This window comes from Chelonoidis abingdonii, chromosome 2 (genome assembly GCF_003597395.2).
Source record: "Chelonoidis abingdonii isolate Lonesome George chromosome 2, CheloAbing_2.0, whole genome shotgun sequence".
Lineage (NCBI taxonomy): Eukaryota > Metazoa > Chordata > Testudines > Testudinidae > Chelonoidis > Chelonoidis abingdonii.
This window is the reverse complement of record NC_133770.1, coordinates 161,521,195-161,540,565: the sequence shown is the minus strand read 5'-3', so window position 1 is coordinate 161,540,565 and position 19,371 is coordinate 161,521,195. Positions and strand designations below refer to the sequence as shown.

The 19,371-nt window shown below is 50.8% G+C and overlaps 1 protein-coding gene across 1 annotated transcript; it reads right to left on the bottom strand.

Moving 5' to 3' along the window:
* Positions 1 to 852: 852 nt before the first annotated feature.
* On the bottom strand, positions 853 to 17,287 carry PHYHIP (phytanoyl-CoA 2-hydroxylase interacting protein). Its single transcript, XM_032800914.2, has 5 exons — positions 16,890 to 17,287; positions 7,020 to 7,203; positions 4,284 to 4,458; positions 2,611 to 2,728; positions 853 to 2,047 (listed from the first exon to the last, which is right to left on the bottom strand). The coding sequence occupies exons 2-5, from the start codon at positions 7,182 to 7,184 to the stop codon at positions 1,513 to 1,515; spliced, it is 993 nt and encodes a 330-aa protein (XP_032656805.1). The 5' UTR covers positions 7,185 to 7,203; positions 16,890 to 17,287; the 3' UTR covers positions 853 to 1,512.
* Between the last annotated feature and the right edge of the window lie 2,084 nt (positions 17,288 to 19,371).

Here is a 19,371-nt window from a genome sequence, read left to right as displayed (position 1 = left end):
TTGGGATCTAGCCAAGCCTTTCCTCTCCCATCACCTGGAGAAAAAAGCAGCCCTCAAGACCGCTTTTGGGGCAACACATTAAAGGCCATAGCATAGCAAGCAGATCATGCCCAAGGGACATGGTAGCAGCAAGGAGACCCAGCGCTCCAATAAGCCTGGTTCCATGGTGCACAGTGGTGGGAGGCCAGGGGAGAGCCATGCTTGGAGGTGGGAGTGGGCAAGGGGGACAAAAGGAAGAGAGGCTGAAATTGTTCCTCACCCCAGAAGCTGGCAGGTCACTCCAGGATGTGGCTGAAGTCACAAGCAGGGAGGCTGCATTCCTCCCCCAGCCCAGCCAGGGCGGGAGGGGGCCTCCTGGGCAAGGCTAGGCTCCACCTGAGACTAGGGAGCAGGTACATTCATGCTACAGCCACCCCCGAAATTCCAACTCAACCCAGGAGTGCCACGGGGCCTGTCGGGACCTGCAATGGGGCCGCTCGCCCATCTCACACGGCGCTTAACCAGGTAAATAAAGGCGTGAAGCAAGAAGTTCCAGGACAGCCTGGGGCTGAGACAGAGCCCAGATGGAGGGAGCTGAGGGTGAGGTAGCTGCATGCTCTTTCCTGAGCCTGCCAAGCCTCCAATAGCTGAGAGTCCCAACCAGGAGAAAACAGCAGGCTCTAGTTTCACAGCTAGCCATCTAAGCTAGGACCCACACCTGGGCTAGGTGGTTAAGTGCATGCTGGGTTCACAAGCCGCCCCCCGCCCCCCAGTGTAAATCAATCTCCCTGGGCTAGGAGGCTGGCTCCCAGCTGCAGTGGGACATACCCTTCAGGGCTCCCCAGGTGGGAATCAGGTGACAGGTGGCTGGGCAAGGTAGGAGATGACTGAGCGCTTAGCAAGGGGTAGGGTTGGGGGGAGTAGCAGAAAGGGAGGGGCTTACTGAATTGACAGAGTGAGGGAGGGCTGAAGGGGCAGACCTAGGAGAAGGGGAGCTCATATCAGAGAGGGAAGAGCTCCATGTTCCCCTGATGATAACATTTCCAAATGAACCCAAAGCTCCTGTTCTTTCCAACTTGAAAATGGCAATGAATGGGCAGCTTGGTTCAGAGGGGGCTGGAGCTCCCACTCTCCAGTGGGGCAAGTGCCGAAGGGGGTGGGTCTTTCCATCTTGGCTTGAATCAGATTAGCAGCCAGCTCAGGAGCTCAAGTGTTTCCCTTCTCACACTGACCAGGGTTTGTCTGCAGGAGTCAATGGAGGCCAAGATCCCATCTGAGCAGCACCGGAGGTCCTCTCCCACTAGGGCCGGGATCCTGCCAAGTCCATATTGACATTGGACAGCAAGGCATGCGCAGAGAGATTGGAAATCCACAGTCCATGCTCACTCCAGCCACAAGTCCCATCCAGGTCTCAGTTTCCACCCCTGCCCCCATCCCAGACCACGTCCATTGCAGAAAGCCTCAGGTTAGTCCAGTCCTGCTTCATGCATGCCTCCCCACACACGCATCCCCTCCAGCTCCCCCCTCAAGTCACTAGCGCCCCACGCTGATGTTGCATGTCTTGCAGCTGGGGTCCTTTTTGGCATCAGCAGTGGAGAGGCTCATGAGTTGGTGGCCGCTGATCTCTCCCAGCACGCCCAGGCTGAGGTCGATGGGCTCGGTGTATATGACCTCCAGGATGATGTCCTGGGCATGGTGATAGACCAGCTCGCCGTCCTCCATGCAACAGGTCAGGAATTTGTTGCAGGAAATGTCCAGCTGGGGCAGGCGCTCCCGGCAGAAGTGGTCTCCTGGGGAGCCCTTAGGGGCCAGCACCAGGACGACGTAGTGGTAGGCGGTGTACATGCAGTAGAAGTCCGCAAAGTAGAGGTTAGTGTTGGGGCTGAAGAGGCGCTGGGCAGGGATCTGGAAGCGGTAGCGGCCGTAGGGCGAGTCCTGGGGGGGCTGGCCTGTGTTGAACTCAGTGTTGCAGCTGAAGAAGATCCCGTGCAGCATGCCACTGGTGGGTGAGCCATGGCTCCCACTGTTGTCCTTCAGGGAGGGCTTCATCACATTCCCGCAATGCATCCTGAGAGGCAGGGGGAGAGAGAGTGAGCTGCAGATTGTCAACCCAGCAGAGGGGGCATGGCTCTTGTGCTCCATTGGCCGAACTAGAGACTAACTGCTCCTCGGGGTTACTCCAGCACGCCCCCACTGAGATCTGGGTTTGGATACTATTTGCTGGTGTGAGTATACCACAAGCGAGTGTTTGTGGACTAGTGGTTAGAGCAGGGGGTGGGATTGGAGCTAGGATTCCTGGGTTCTATTCCCAGCTTTGAGAGAGGGATGGGGTCTATGGGTTAAAACAGAAGACTATGCATCAGGACTCCTGGGTTCTATTCCCAGCTTGGGGAGTGTGCTTGAAATTGGTTTTACTTTTGAGTGAGTGCAGATAGGTCTGGGACAGGACAGGGTCAGAGGGGAGACCAGCCTTGCAGCCCCAGCTCTGTGTTCTTTGTGCCTTCTCATTCTAAGTCAGGAAAACTCCTGGAGATAGTGCTTCTTTCCCCCAGATCCCCTCCATTTGCTAGCCTGGGTGTGTGTTCCGGCCCTGCTAGGGGAGCTGGGGGCGGGGGGAGTAGAGGGTGTTACCTGACATGCTGGAAATATTCCTTGTGCTGGTTCCTATAGAAGACAGAGAATCTGAGCATCCTGCCTGCAATGAGCTCAGCCTTCTCCTGCAGCTGGGCCAGGTGCTCCTTAGCATAGTCTGCAAGGGGGAGGGAGACATTGGCCATCACCTACATCAGTGCAGCCAGCTCCCCTCCTAACCACCCCTCTGCAACCTGCTGGGCCCCTCCCCACTCCCTCCAGACAGCTGGCTCCCCAGCAGCTCAGCCTGGATCCCCCTCTACACCTGAGGCAACCAGACAGCTCCCCCGCCCCATTCCCATCTTTCTGCCTCTCTCCTATGGCTGCAGCCAGCTCCCCCCACCCCTTTGTTTATTCCTTCCCCTGCCTTTACAACCGGTTCCCACTCTTTCCCCTAGCTGGCAGCAGCCAGCTCCCCCCTCCCTTTGCTTCCCCCTCAGGGTGCGACTAGCTCCCACCAGGGCTGGCTCTAGCCATTTCGCCGCCCCAAGCATGGCGGCATGCCATGGGGGGTGCTCTGCTGCTCGCCGGTCCCATGGCTCCGGTGGACCTCCCGCAGGGGTACCTGCGGATGCTCCATCGGAGCCGTGGGACCAGCAGACCCTCTGCAGGCACGCCTGCAGGAGGTCCAACGGAGCCACCTGCCTCCCTCCCGGTGACCGGCAGAGCGCTCCCTGCAGCATGCCAGCCCAAGCATGTGCTTGGCGTGCTGAGGTCTGGAGCCGGCCTTGGCTCCCACACCCTAAGCCTCCCACTCTTCCACTGAAGCTCCACAAGACAGGGTTTTGCTAGCTCTCCCCACCACCCCTCAGCCTCTGTTCTGCCTCAGAGCCAGCAGCCCCCACTGCTCTTGTTTTTCTTTATATGCCTTTAGCACAGGATGCTCCCTCCCCTCTTGGGCCGCCCTGCATCCATACCCCTCTTCTGTCCCCTTTCCCCTCAGCCCTTCCCCAGAATACCCACAGCCTGCAAATAGGCAACTGCCCCAGGGGCAGGGGGGTCTCCCTGGATAGCAGCACCATTGCCTCAAGGCGCTGAGAGGACCGGGGATTGTTGGGGAACAGAGAACTCCCTGGCCAATTTGGGAGGGGGGCCGGGCAGGGACACATGCAAAGCCTTCCTCTGTTGTTTGTCACTATGGAATTGGAGGGGGGAGTTGGTGGAAAGGCTGTCGGGGGGGCTCCAACCTGTCTGAAAGCAAAGCAGGGGAGCAACAATCCCCCCTCTGCCCCCACCCAAGCTAATTCAGGAGAAAGGAAATCTATTTGTGGGTATAGTGCTGGTGGCAGCAGGTCTGTGCCAGCCCTCTCAGACTTGGCAGCAGGCCCATTAGAGAGCAGTCCCTGGCTAAGACAAATGGCTGCACAAAGAGGCTAGAGCCCCAGGGGGGCAACCCATGGGCAGCTCAGTTCTTGTTTAATATTCAAGCAGCATGAACTCCCCAGACCTTGCATAAGCAGTATGACATGCCAGAGTTCCCTCCCTCCCCCCAGGGCAGATCTGATGTGGGTCCACAGTGAGCTCAGCTCTGAGAACCAATTCCCCTCTGCGGTGCAACAGGCTGGAGATTCCCTTCTGAGGGGGCTCATCACAGTCTGTGCCAGCTGGGCATGGACTGTGTGGCTGAGGTTCCACTACCAGCTATTGCTCCTGACTCATCAGAGCACACTCACCCCCTGTGCAGAACTCCACGGTCTCACTCCAGCCAGACACCAGGTACTCCCCATCACTCTGCTTCACCGCTGTCTGCACGGCCACGCTGTATTCTGTCCTGGGGCTCAGGAACCAGTGGCCCCTCACAGTCATGGGCAGTGGGACTGCCTTGGCGACCAGCTTGGTGGGCACATCCTGTTCAAGGGGAAGAGCCATGCCACACATGCAAAAATAAACCAGGCTTGGGATCGAAGCAGGGTGGCTAATGATTCCCCCCTGCCAAAGCCTCCTCCCAAGAGCAGCATGACACCTGGGCCCTGGGAAGTACAGCACCCATCCAGGCATAGCCTCAGAGCATTGCACAAGGCTGATCTGGCAAGACCCTCCAGCAGCTCCCCTGAACTGGACGTGCATGTCTGTAAAGGAGTCTGTGCCTGTCTATGATGAACAAAGAGGCAGGTCATGGAGACCTTGGGAAAACCCTTCTTAAAAACAATCCTAGTCTATTACAAGGACAACTGCATTGGCTCCACAATCTGCTGTACAGTAAGCTATATGACCTACTGGCGTGGAAAACTGTTGGGTATATTGCTACAGTGGCCACTACGCTAAAACAACTCTCACTACTAATATGTTGCTCTTATATAGCATAGACTAGTCGAGAATGCTGCCAAATTCACTATAATAGAATACCACTGCTTTCTAGCATCACCATAGCACTCATTACTGCAGTACACTGCAGAGTAGTACTCTTACTAATATCTGTTACTGAAGTATTTGGTGCCATGGTAACTACTGAAGTGGAATTCTGCAGAGTATTATAATATTCATTAGCATGGTATTAATGTATGGGGAATACTCTGGTACTTGTTATTGCAGAATAATTTATTACCATGGTATTGCCTGTTGTAGACTGTTGTAGTACCTGTTACTGCAGAAAATGTAGTATCTATTGACACGATACTCACTGCAGTGAAATACTGCAGTACTTGATATTGCAGAACATTGTTGTCATTATTGCCATGGCATTCATTTCTGCGTAACACTGTAGTAATTATTGCCATAGCATTCATCACTGTGGAATACTGCAGTATGCATTAACATAGTATTCAGTCCTATGGAACATTAATTCTTTTTCTGTTTGAGCAGTGTCTGAGATGGTGCTTTCTGTGTTGCACCACTAAGGCACCAATATACCTCCCACCCCACCCAGCAAGGGTTGTGCCCAACTCCTCTTGCATGCAAGATGGGCAAAGAAATCTAACAGAGCCCTGGAAGCAGCCAAACAAGCTCTGAGATGTCCTGAAAACCTTTGTTTTAAGGAATAAATTGCCGTGTCAGTAGCCCACAAAAGCATCAGTGCAGCACAGTGCCGTTTCTGTGGCAACGGCAAATGCTGAAGAGTCAGGAGACATGGGGGAAAAAGCAGCTTATTATTGGGGAGGGGAAAAAAATATTTAACATTAAATAGCATCACCGTGGTAACCATCCTGCTAAAAGGATCGTGAATTAGTGACTCCATTCCAGAGGGAGAAGGAAGAGTGAGTAATTCATTCCATGTCTCCTCTAGTTATGTGTTGGAGGGTACGTTTATAACTCTTCTCTATGCTGATTTGAGGGGTACAGCTGCCTCCTCACCCATCCCCACACTGGTTCACAGGGGCAGACCTCAAGTCTCCCATGGCTCACTGCTGCTCTGGCCCCCTGGCATCAAATCTCCCAGGCAAAACCTTTTAACTCAGGGGTCGGCAACCTTTCAGAAGCGAAAAGAACAGGAGTACTTGTGGCACCTTAGAGACTAACAAATTTATTTCAGCATGAGCTTTCGTGAGCTACAGCTCACTTCTTCGGATGCTGTAGCTCACGAAAGATCATACTGAAATAAATTTGTTAGTCTCTAAGGTGCCACAAGTACTCCTGTTCTTTTTGCGGATACAGACTAACGCGGCTGCTACTCTGAAACCTTTCAGAAGCGGTGTGCCGAGTCTTCATTTATTCACTCTAATTGAAGGTTTCACGTGCCAGTAATACATTTTAATGTTTTTAGAAGGTCTCTTTCCATAAGTCTATAATATATAACTAAACTATCATTGTATGTTAAGTAAATAAGGTTTTTAAAATGTTTAGGAAGCTTCATTTAAAAATTAAATTAAAATGCAGAGCCCCCTGGATTGGTGGCCAGGACCTGGGCAGTGCAAGTGCCACTGAAAATCAGCTTGTGTGCCACCTTTGGCACACATGCCATAAGTTGCCTACCCGTTTTAACTTCACAGCAGAGTTGGGTGGGGAAAGGAGGCTTTTTTTCCATTAAAGCCTGGCTCAGGCATCTCGGGCTGGTGACACTAGTGGGCTTAGAGTCTGAGGGGCCGAGATCCAAATCCTCCTCCCACTGAAGGATTTTGATATTAGTGAGACTGGGCTTTGAACCTGACTCTTCTAGTTACCCACAGCACCAGGCACAGCACCCTGCCCTATGCTGTCCCCATCCATGAACCCAGCCCCGACCCCAAAGGGACCCCTTCCATGCTCCATAGGACATTCCCCCCTTGGGTTCTTCACTGAGCTGCCAGCAAAGGGAACCAGTTTGGAGGCATCTGCGATGTAGATACACAGCTGTGCCGTGAGGAAGAGATGGCAGCCGATGGCTACATGGGGAGTGACGCAGCACTGGGCTGAGTATTCGGAGAACAGTCGTTGGCTGAGGGTGGCCACGAGCATCCAGTCGCTGCCCACGTTCTCCCCCGCCCCTTGCTCACCCTGTGTTTGAATTTGTTGGAGTTCTTGTTCTCCTTCTTGTTCAGGTCAATGAAGTAGTGGGTGACTCTCTCCAGGTCTCCCCCGTCCATGGCCCAGGAGATCCGGAACGAGTCACACGTGATGTTGTTGATCTCGATGCTGCGGGGGGTGGAGAGCAGCTCCATGGTCCAACCCGCCTGGCTCCTATGGTACAGTGAGGGGATCAGTATGGTGATGGGCAATGAAGGGGTAGAGGCTATAAAACCAATTGGCCTCACAACCAGATCCAGAGACCATTAGAGTTAATGGACAGACTTCCCTTCACCAGAGTGGGTTTAGCCTCCAGCCCACAGCATGGCCCCAGGGCAGAACCCCCTGCCCAGCATGGGACTCCATTGCAGCTTCTCGTCCCCAATGTGAGAATTTGGGGGTGCTCTGAGGAAGCCCCTCTGCCAGCACTGGAGAGAGAGTACTCCATGGAGGTGTATGTTTACACAGCTATCTGGATACATATGCCGCTTCTGTGGGCACAGCTCTGCCGACAAATGCTGGCTCTAAAGACAAGGGGAGAGAGCTGTGACTTGGGAGGCATAGGTGCTCACATGGCTAGGAGGCCAACCTGGGAATGGCTGAGCACAGACAGTTATAGAGAAAGGCTGATCTTGTTGTCAATGCACGGGCCCACGACTTGGGGGGGAACCTGGATTCCATTCCTGAACTCCCTTGGTGCTTTACACATGTCACTTACTGTCAGAGTTCCAAAAGGACTGTGCTGTGTGTATGCACCCCTGATAGGCACCAGATGGCTAGCTCATGCCATGTTGAGCGCTATGGAAAAATCTGGCCCCAGCTGTGGGTGGTGAGCCCTTGAAAAACTGACCCCTCGCCGCTCTGTGCTTCAGTTCCCCCACTGTAAAAAGGGGACTACTGACACTTCCTTGGAGGGCCTCATCTATCTAAGGTGTGAGCTCTTTGGGGCAGGGACTGTCTCTGATCCTGTGGCTGTGCAGGGCCCAGCATCATGGGCACCAATCTCGGTTGGAGCTGCTGGAATACAAATAATAACATGGAGAATAGCCCTTCCCAAAGAGCTGTAACTCAGGCAGTGATTCCCCAGCTTCTGTCATTCTCTTGCTTCCTTTCCCCATATATGAGCCCCTCTCATCGGAGCCCTAATTAATTCCATCTGAATCTCTGGTGCCAGCTGAAGAGCGGGTGTCAGCCCACACAGAGGTTTAACAGAGCAGCCGGCACCTTGCAGGTGTTGGTGCCAGCAAGTATATCGCAAGCCTTGAACGGGACAGATTCGGAGCAGATGGTGCTAGGGAGGGAAGGGGCTCTGGGCCAATAAGCGCAAAAGGAGGAGGGATTTGAGGAGGGGGGTTGTTTTGAAAGGAGAGCAATTGCAGGCAGGGAAGGGTGGGGGTGTGCATGCCAGGAGCTAGAGAAAATATGAGAATGCCAAGAGGGGGGGGTCGGGGTGGTGTCTGGGTAACCCGCAGTTTTAACATCCCCTTTGTCATTTCAGGCACTGCTTTGCGCTGTGCTTAAAGCAGCTTGATTGCCGTCATTGTACAGAGGGCAGAGTGGAATGGAAGATAGCCATATACTGCAGTTACAATGAAAGAGGGGTTTATTGTACACGCATACAGGGTGTTGTGCCTGGATCAGGCAAGGGAAAGTGAACAGCATATGTGGGGCATGCATGTATGTGCAAAGAATGGGTGTGAACTGGGTGGAGACATTGTCAGTAAGGTGTGTTTTGGTTGTGTAGGTGGTATGTTTGTAACATGCATAAAAGTACATACGGTGTGTGAGCAGAGGTAACGGGTTCACATGACATCTGCATGTGTTGTATATGTGTGCAGTGGGCAGAATCCATGGGTACATGTGGCATGGATGTCTTGGGTGTGTTCATACAACATAACTGTGCGCTCCATGTATAAAAAGGGGACCTGGTGAATTGGTAACATAGGCAGATTCACTCTGGATACAAGCCCTGCATGAGGCCTGCTAATGAAGTGGGTTCTCCTATGTATTACTAGCTTCTGATGGCAGCCAATAGGCAGCTTTGGGGTGTACATGGAATCTGAGCGGTATATGGGCAGAATTTCACCCAGCATTCACCATGATTGCAAACAGAACAGATTTCCAAATGCACTCAGCACTGAGCAGCTCCCATGGTGATCCTGGGAGCCCAGTTTTCAGAAAAGCCCAGCACCCAACATCTGCTTAGCACGCTGAGCTCTGGGCCAACACGTGGTGTCTGGAGTGGTTGCATGACATTATTTCCTCCACGCCTCTTTCATTTTCAGTGAACCCAAGTCTGTGACCTTAATGGAAGCCAGCAGCTTTGATGTAGGGATTATTTAAGACGCAAAAGGCAAGAGAGCCTAGGGCTGGCCTGAAACTGCAGTTCCTTGTAGCATTATGAGGCCCAAGAGGAGTTTTTTCCATAAGGAGGAGCTAAGCATGAGACTCTAAGCTCAAACACAGAGGTATAAATCAGGAGAGATTTCACTTCCATCCACTTGGCATGGGGCGGGAGCGGGGAGATGAGATGTGACTTGGAGAGGCAGGCATGGGTGATCTTATGCTGCAGCGCTCCCTGGGCGGAGGGGAAGGAGCCCTGCCAAGAAGCCACCTATATAATCTGGGTGTTTCTCTTTAAAGGGATGGCACTATGTTTGCTTAATGTGGGGCGGGAAGGAGGGAGGGCGGAAGAAAAACAACAATGTAGGACTTAGAGTTGGGGAAATGTATAATTACATGTCAATGTTCTTCCGCACCAGCTCTTTGTGCTACAGGGAAAGCTGCTTTTATACCCAAGGCCCAGCCAGCACTGAGGCCTCTGGGCTTGATTCTGGATTCTATCCCGCTACGGATTTGTTGTTTGATCTCAGGCAAGTCACTTCCCCCATCTGGCTCTTTGCCTCACTTTCCTCATCTGAACAGTTAATAGTTGCTACTGCTCTGTTTCATGGGGGCATGGAGACTCCACCCATTGATATTTGTAAAGTGCTTCAAGATTGATCCTCAGATGAAAGAGGACAGAGGTATTATTGGCTGAGCAGGTTGGGCACACCTATGGGCAGACTGAGTTGGCCCTGGTGAGTTTTACATTCGCTTCACTTTGCTCTGGCTTCTTTGGAAACAACTGTGCAATCAGTTTCAAAGGGTGAGGCTTTTATCTGGAGAGAACAGGTCTGAGCACCTGTGCTCCCCTGGGGAGGGGCACTGGGTGAATCACCAGCAGCTAAATAGCCTAATTCTCCTTCCCTGTGCTGTTAGCCAAGTAGGTTGGGGCCTGGACAGATCTTGGATGGGAGAGCTGCTGAGTGAACAAAAGTGGTGCTGGCAAGTCGGCATAGGATGTTTGGAGTCAGTACTGAAAAGCTGCTTTCCGATGAGATGTAAAATCAAGCTCTAACTAAGCTGCTGTGGTCATTAAAGATCCCTTGGTGTTTCTTCCATTAGCAAGACCAGCATCTACTCTCCCAGGGATGCTGCATGGCCTTTAGAAGGACAGAGTTGCAAATGTCTCTCTTTTCTCTTCCCCCGCTCCATCTCTCCCCTCCTCCCACCCCCTGCTCTCTCACATGGGCACAGGCTCCTGCAGCAGGATCACAGTTTGTTTCATGTCAAATTTTCCTAATTGTCTTTCTTCTCTTCCCCCCTGCGGTGATGGCTCCTTTGTGTTTGGGAAGCAGGTGCTTTTATTTATAGCTGTCACATGAACAGCCCACACCTTGGCGTTGTGTTGCGATTTCTCAGAATTCAGCACATCAGAATTTAACCCTTTGATGACTCAATATATCCAACCATAGGGAGGGTACTTTTTCCATAGCAATAGGCGCTAGCTGAGGGAGGAAAGGCTGCTACCTGGGTGACACACATTTTAGAGGGTCAGTGCCACAGTTAACAAGGACCTGAGTGGGGCTGCTTTTGTTTGCTTATAACTGCATGCAACAAAACCAAATGGCTACAAACTATGTTTTAATATGGGGGGGAATGGAGAAAAGGAGATGAATCCTGGCATCAGCTTAGCACATGAGCAACCCTACAATAATAACCAACTCGTGTGCAAAGCAGCTCAAGAATAACAACCAACCAGTGTGCACAGCTCATGAGCAACCCAATAATAATAATCAACTGGTATGTAAAGTAATTTGAGAATAACAGCCAACCAGTGTGCACAGCACTTTTGAAGAACCCTACAATGACAATCAACTAGTACGCACATCTCATGAGCAACCCTGCAATAACAACCAAGTGTGGACAGCACTTGTGAAGAACCCTACAGTAACAACCAACCAGAGTGCACGGGCCAAGAGCAAATCTACAACAACAACCAACCAACATACACCGCACATGTGAGCAACCCTACAATAATAACCTGCCAGTACGCATAGCCCTGGTGAGCAGTCCCAGTGTGTGCCTGCACATGGCTGGGAGCAATCGGGTGACAGGAGGGGCATCCTGAGCCCACTGTGGACATGGTGCTGTTAGTGACTGAGTGGGAGATAATCCCCAATCCCAAATCTCCTTTGGCTGCATTCCCCTGCCAACCACCCTGCTATGGGCAGAAAGTTCTGAAAGCCACAGCTCTATGTGGGTGGGAGCCCAATCAGTGTGAAGCACCCGCTGATAAATAGCCAGCAGCTGCTGCTGGTCTCAGCTGTGCTGTTTGCTCAGAGATGGATCCTTGGGGATCTGGCCGGGCCATTAACACTGTTCTTTAAATCAGCTGCAGTCCAACCTGCCAGCAAGCTGGCTGGTTTAATGAACAGAGCTGTGTCTTGTGACTGTGGCTGAGGGCCTGATGCAAGGTTCTGGGGAGCAATTCATTGGCCCCCTTCCAGCTCTGCTTGGCTCCAGCATGGGTCCCATCCACTCAGCACCCCCAAAAAATACCAGTATTTTTCCTTTTTCTTTTGACTTTTTCCTCCCTTTCCTCGAGTGAATTTAGCTCTGGTGAAATGTGCCGGGCTGGCAGCACTGAGGAGGAGCAAGGCCTTCTGGCTTCAGGTCTAATGCCCATCCCTCTCTGGAGCCAGAGGGGAATCCAGCCTCCATGCCACGTTCTGTCTTTGGCCTCCCTGCTTAGGCTGCTGGCAAAGGAAGAGGAGATAGTTGTGGTGGTCAGTGGGTTGGTAATAGCCACTGCTGTCCACCGAGACCGCTGTACAAATTCACAGATCCAGTGCGCTGATGCCATTTTCCTCCAGTGCCTCCTGCTGGGAGAGGCTTAACTCTCTGCAGCATGATACGGTCCAAAGAGAAGAGGTTCTTTGTGCAAGCTGAACTCTTCCTGATGATCGAGTTTGGCTTTGAAGCAGTTGCAGCAGATAGGTTAAAAGCTCAGCCCTTCGGCCCCGTCTGGTTCAGGGTGGCAGGGGATGCAGGAGAAAGAGCTTGGGGAGAAATTGCTCCAGAGTGGTATGTCTCAGCCTGGCTGTTCTTCCTCTGGTATCTGGAGGGAGGAGGGTAGAGGCATGGCAGCCAGAAGCAAGGGGTGTAGGAGGGATCAAACTTTGTGGCCCCTTGGTGTGTCTGCTTCTGCTCCCTGCACAGCCTGTTTTTAGGGGGAAAGCACTGCCAGGAATCCAAACAGAGCAGGAGAGAGGCTGGGTTTGGCTTGGTGCCTGGAGCTTAGGAGCAGATGGAGAGAAAGAGAGTGGGAGGTGGAGGGGACAAAGGAGGGAGTGGGGATGGGGAATAGATCCTGGACTGCCCCATGTGCCCTGCCGATGCACTTGCGTGGAGCTTGGCCAAAGCACCTTTCAGAGCTCACCAGGCCCCTGCCCCAAAGCACTTACATTCCAATAATGGGTGGACAGCGAGGCTGGCTGGATGAATGAGCTGAAGTAAATGTGCCTCTGCAACCGCTATGCAGGGAGGCCGTCAGCACCCGGCTAACCCGGGACCCATCTCACCACTGAGTGGAGCTTAGCAAAGCATAAAATACTGTCAGGATCAACTGCTTGCTGCTCTCCTTTTGAAAGTGCTCCACAGGGATCTGGATGCCCTGAAGCCCCACACAGCATTGGAAGTCATTCAGCCAGCATTTCCAGTACTGGCCCTGACCTGCACCGAATGTACAAGCAACTCTCACTGCGGAGCATGAGAGTGCACAGCGAGGGCCATGGGATAGTGAACTGTGTGATTCCTAGGTACCCCTTAGCAGGGTCATCCCTGGGTTCCCCAGCAGTAATACAGCACAGTCCAGAGGTCCACTGAGGAACCCTGACGTGGTGCATCTAGAGAAGCTATGCTTTTAGAAGGGAAGAGATATACACACACAGGTCTCATCATGCATGGGGCACCACCAGACAAAGTCCAATCTGTGGTCAAATTTGGCTCAATGTGTACATGTGTTTTTATTGTGCAGACCTTGGCAACAGATATCAATGAGCGGTTTTGGATGGCCAAATCAGATCAGTCTCTGGCAGCAACTGGCAAAATGTTCCAATCCATTTTTAGCTCCAATTAATAAGTGGCGTTTGAAGAATACATTGCAAGCTGTTCAGCTCGTCTGATGCACATGGGCTCATGCAAAGTTAGTCATAAATGCATGCAGATCTCCCACGCATGCAGAGGCGTGAAGGCATGTGTGGCGATCCACAGAGAGAGGGAGAGAGAAAAAGGTGCATGTGGAGAAGGAGAGATTCCTACAGGTACAGCACAATGCATGCTCAGATACAGAGAAGTGAGCAAAAAGAGAGAACATGCATGGCAGTGCACAGACATGAAGACATACAGACAGACAGCCACATCATACATGCATGCAAAACTATTGTTTAGCTTCTGTATACGCACAAGTATACAGAGACACATTCATGTATGGCAAAGCACTTATATGAACAGCGACAGGCCTATGCAGATACACACATGTGCAAGTAATTGCTTGGTCTCTGTTACTGGAAAATATATGCAGGTATGTACCAGGGAAAAGGCACATACACAAATAGGGAGGCACATGCATAAACAATGATAAAGAGACCCCTGCACAGAGCAACAGACCCAACTGTGTGTGTATCTGTCACAGAAAAAGAGCTGTACACATGCATGTATAAAGCAAGGCACAAGTGAATAGCACGACATATACATGTCCAGTAATGGAGAGAAAAACGCACATACTCAGAGAGATGCTGGTACACACATGTGAAGCTATTGCTTTGCTTCTGTGTATGCAGACGTCCATGGGGATGCACACACAGGAATGGGGCAAACGGAAGCACATACATATTAAGCGATCACTTTATCTTTGTACATGGTCAAAGAGAGGTGTCAATGTGCATGTACAAAAAGACATACAGAAATGGAGACACATACATATGCACACCTGTGTAGCTCTCGCTTTATCTCCCTGCACGCTCAGGGCACAATGCACAATTACATGTACAAACAGAGGTAAGCACATGTTTGAGGTGCACATGCAGGCACAGCTCAAGGAATGCACAGATGCAGCTGTCACTCCCTCTCTGTGCATGTTCAGAGAAAGAAATATACAGAGACAAAGATACACTCATGCAGTGACACTCACACATGCTCAGAGGAACGCGTTACCTACGCTATGCACAGGCAGAGGAAGACCTGGACTGGGACATAAATACAGATGTGCACACGTGCGTGCACACACTCATGTAATTATGCACACCCATTTCACCCACACACACATACCCCATGCCGCAAGCAAAGAGGGCTCCATTCCAACCTCTGATTTGTAAATGAAAAGCCACTTGACTAAAGAGGAACAAGGCGCCTCGGCCAGCACTCAAGGGAGATAGCTCCCACGCTTCTAGCCCAGATCCAAAGCAAGGCATGGAGAGAGCCAGGAAAGAGCAGAATGTGTGTGGGAGGAGTGGGGAGGGCGCAGGTCTCCTCAGGGACTGATGCAAAACCAGCCTAGCAGCCTACCTCTGATGTGAATGCCACTTCAAAAGAAGGGATGTGGGAAGCAAACCGAGCGAGTCCCAAACCCCTGCCTCGTGATGGGGACAATTCTGACCTCCTTGGCTTATTCCCCTGCATCTGTGCTCCTTTAAATGCCAGTCCCTCTCCCCGCATCAGCCCCCCATGATCTCCTTCCAGCTCTCTGACCCTCACTCAGAACAGCAAGCTCCATTTTCACCTGTCTGAGCCAAACCAGAGAGATGGAGCAGGAGGGTGTTGGAAGAGATGGGCTCTCTGCTGTTCAACAGACTGGCTGGGTGGCCTAGGGTTTCTACTAGCTGCCTATAGGAAAGCAATGGCCCCTGCGTCCCCTAGGCTCTGGCAGGCAGAGTAATTCCCTGAGCAGAGCTTGCCGGGGACTAGAGAACCTGAGCTGTAGGGAGTCAAGATCACCAAAAACAGCATGTTACTGAACCTCAGAGATTAGTGCAGTCAGTATGAGAGTGCAGCTTATAACCACCCCCCATTCACATGCAACCTCTCCCTCCTCACACCCACACGCAGACATACGCACATGCATGTGACAGCCACCTACACATGCACACACACCACTGTCTGAACACAAGCACATACATATTACACATACATACCCACTCACAAGCATGTACACACAAGTACACCTGTTCACAGCCACTCAGACACCTGAGTATACACACACACATGCCTACAGAAACATACATAACTACAGGTATACAAATACAAACACACCAATTCACATTAGTGCACACAGTAACATACACACACACATTTCTAACTGTATACGCACAAGTATAGTCACACAAACACATATGTATGTATGTATGCATACAAACCCATACACCCACATATATTCACAACCACCTATCTGCAAGCACATACATATTATGCATCCATGCACATGCTCACAACACACATGTATCTACTCATATCACAATCAACGCATCCACTCTCAGCCATGTACACTTAGTACATATATACCTGCTCACAATCACCCATAAACATATATAATACAACACATCCCCATATATATTTACATATCTACATGCATTCATATACAAATACATACCATACATGCCTTCACATGCATGTCCTTACATGCAAACACAGAGAAAACCATGCACATGCATGAATCATACTCAGGCACAGACCTCCATTAACAGACATACATACACACCCTGCACCCATATACTGGCATACAGACTACATAACCATGCACATATAGTACATACACACCCATTCACAGATACTCCATACTCACATATATCATGCAAGCATACCCACTCCCTCACAGACACCCATTAACACATACACATGTACACCCCCCAACATACATCTATGTACACCCCCACACAGACACACCAATCTGGTCTCCAGTAGCAGCTTTTTTTAAGAGCGTGTGATTTCAGGCTGCCAGAGCTGCATGGCACATTAGCCCCCATTCATGGAAACCCAGTTAAAGTTCTCCGATCTTCCCCATTCCAATCGGCTGTGTCTTGAAAAAAGGAGAAGGTCGTTTCCTTGGGGACAGTGAAAAGCAATGTGACAGATACAGCTGCCTTCTCAAGCCCTTGGAACAGATTCCAGGGGTTGGAGAGATTAACAGTTGGGGCCCTTGCCTGAGTTGCTTAACCTCCCTTCCCCTGCTGTACTGTCTTATTATATGGGGGCTTTTCCTGCCTCAGGGCTTCTGAAGCACCATCCTTTCTATTAACACTTACCTAGTGCTTCTTGTCCTCCATGCACTTCACCAGACTTGACTGATTAATCCCTGGGAGGGAGGGATTTCTTGCTCCCATTTTACAGATGAGGAAACAGACGCATAAGTGATTTGCCCAAGGCCAAACAGTGAGTCAGTGCCACAGCTGGGCTCAGCACTCCAGAGTTTATGGCACTTGGTCTGGTGCTCAGAACCACACACACACCCCATCTCCAAGTACAAGGTAAAAGCGCCTTACCTGTCTCCACAGGGAACCTCTGACACTAAGAAGTTAGTGTGGCTGCCTTGTGTATTAAATGTGTGTCAGGCACACAGCTGGGGTGAGGTTTCTGGTTTGCAGAAACTTGGCTGCAAAAGCAGTCTCTCCAGCTAGGTGCTGCTCCTTCCCATGCAGTCCCCTGCCTCCTTCTGGGCTAACACTGCTCCTCTGCCTCCGGCTGCTACTGCTGTTGCTTGCTGCTGCCCAGACTCTTGCAAGTGCTAGGAAACAGCAGACACCCTAAAGAAGCAGAGGGGGAAAAAAATCAAAGCAGCATGGAGGAGAAAAAAAAATACAGCCCTTCTCCACCAATCGGGTCTCAGTCTGCAAAGCATCAGGTGATGATCAACCACGTTCCCTGCCTAGCTTCCCCAAGCTGCATCCTCCGCTGTGCAAGGATAGCACTGTGAAATTATAGAGGCTTTTCTCATGGAGGGTGGGGAATGCAGCCTCAGGTTGGGTGCAGAAGTGTGAGCTACTGCACGCATGGTACCAAAAATGGGGAGAGACGGGTGGTGACTAAGCAACACTGAATCCTTATCAGAAACTTCAGAATAATGGACCAGGCTCAGCCACTGGTTTGACAGAAGTTGCAGCAGTGTTATATCTGAGCAGCTTTAGGCATCATGCTTGCATTTATACAGCAAGCCCTGATTCTATTCACACCTGGATGCTTACTGGTTAACTGGGAATTGCTAACTTACACACCCTGCTGTGGGGTTGCAACGTCCCATTTGAGAAGCACTAGCCTTGTGGGTAGAGTGGGCTAATTGTTGGGATTCCTGGGTTCTGTTCCCAGTTCGGGGAGTGGGTGTTTGATTCATAGAGTTTAAGGCCTGAAGGGACCGTGAGATTATCTAAAGTGCCCTCTTGTCGATCACAGTTTCACCATGATGCCAGTATGGAGCTCAATACATTGTGTCTGACTAAGCCATCTCTTCCAGAAAGGCAGCCAGGTTTATGTGAGTTCCTCAGCCAGAAGTCTCCTCACCATCCTGCCTACTGAGTCAGGGAGCCTCCCGGTGCAGGCAGTTTTACCTGCAAGTTTTACTTGCAGAGGAATCGCGGGGAGCGGAGGCGGGCCATGGATGCTGAACTTTCCCAGCCCACATGGTGGAACAGTTTCACATTCCCAGTGGCATGGATGGAAAAAAACAGACGGTCAAGTGAAGGGATTTCAGGTTGAATAGAAGTCTCTCCATTCTCTTCCCCGACCCCACAGCTGCCCCATCGTGTTGCAGAACAGCATCCCCTGGGCTGCAGCTGGGACCCGCTCAGTTGCGCACTAAGTAGAGGTAACCAAGATGCTGGTAATTACATCATCCATCTAGCTGTCAACAATCCAAGGACAGCCAGGATGCTGCCACAGCTGCCCGGCAGAGCCTTTAATGATGTCTCTCTGTCACTGTCCCCTCTGTTACAGCCAGAGCCTGGTAGAACTTGCAACGCTGCCAAAGGATAGTTTACCTGCCTTAGCCTTGGGCTTCCCTCAGCCCTAGGCTCATTGTCAGGGAAGCAGAATGGGGATAGGGAGTGAGCAGGTGTAAGGGGTACATGTGAATGGTCATCTCAGCGAGCGTTTGTGTGAATCTCCGTGTGTGAATATTTGCATAAGTGTGCATCTGTTTATGAGTGTATGTTGATTTGGCACCTAGATACCTTGGGCACCATCTCTCTGCTTGTGTTATCCCAATACAGTTGAGATCAGCTATGACCTAGTCTCTGTGCTCCCTCAGTATGTGAGTCGCACCAACTTACAACTCTCATAAATTTCGTGATGTGTAATGGCTGTATATACTCTCTGTGCTTTGGCTCTGTGTGAGTGCATGTGTGAGTAGGGGCACAGAGCTAGGAAACAGCAGGCCTGGAACAAGTTGACCCTAAATCTCTCTATTCTGGATGGGTGAAAGTCACCCATTAATTCTTATTAAGTGGGCCTAAAGTGGTTCATGAACCTTGGACTGGCCTGCAGCACAGGGGAGAATTCACTTGAGGAGCAGATGTGGCCCTTCTAAAGGGTTTGTAATTGGGCATTACTAACATCAGCTTGTTCTGGACAAGCAAATCTGAAATTTCCTCTCTGTGTTCTGTTCCCCACCTACAGTGCATAATGAAAACTAAGGTTAATTAGGAAAGGATGGATCTAGAGGTGCATGAGAGATTTTCAAACTTCTAGACAGTTTTTTTTGTAAGTGTGGCTTTGTGAAACTTTTGTGAGTTTTGCAAAATGTCTGTGTATCTAACTAGGGATTCTCAGCTGATGTAAATTAGCATAGCTCCATTGAACAAGTTGCATGTATACCTTTATTTTTCAAGGGAACTCTTTTTGACAATGATGAGCCAAATTCTGATCTCCTTTACACTAGCGTCAACATGGAATCTTTCTATTTATTACTCCAGATTTACACTAGGAAAAGTGAAATCAGAATTTGACCCATGCATCTATTTCTAATGAAAAGAA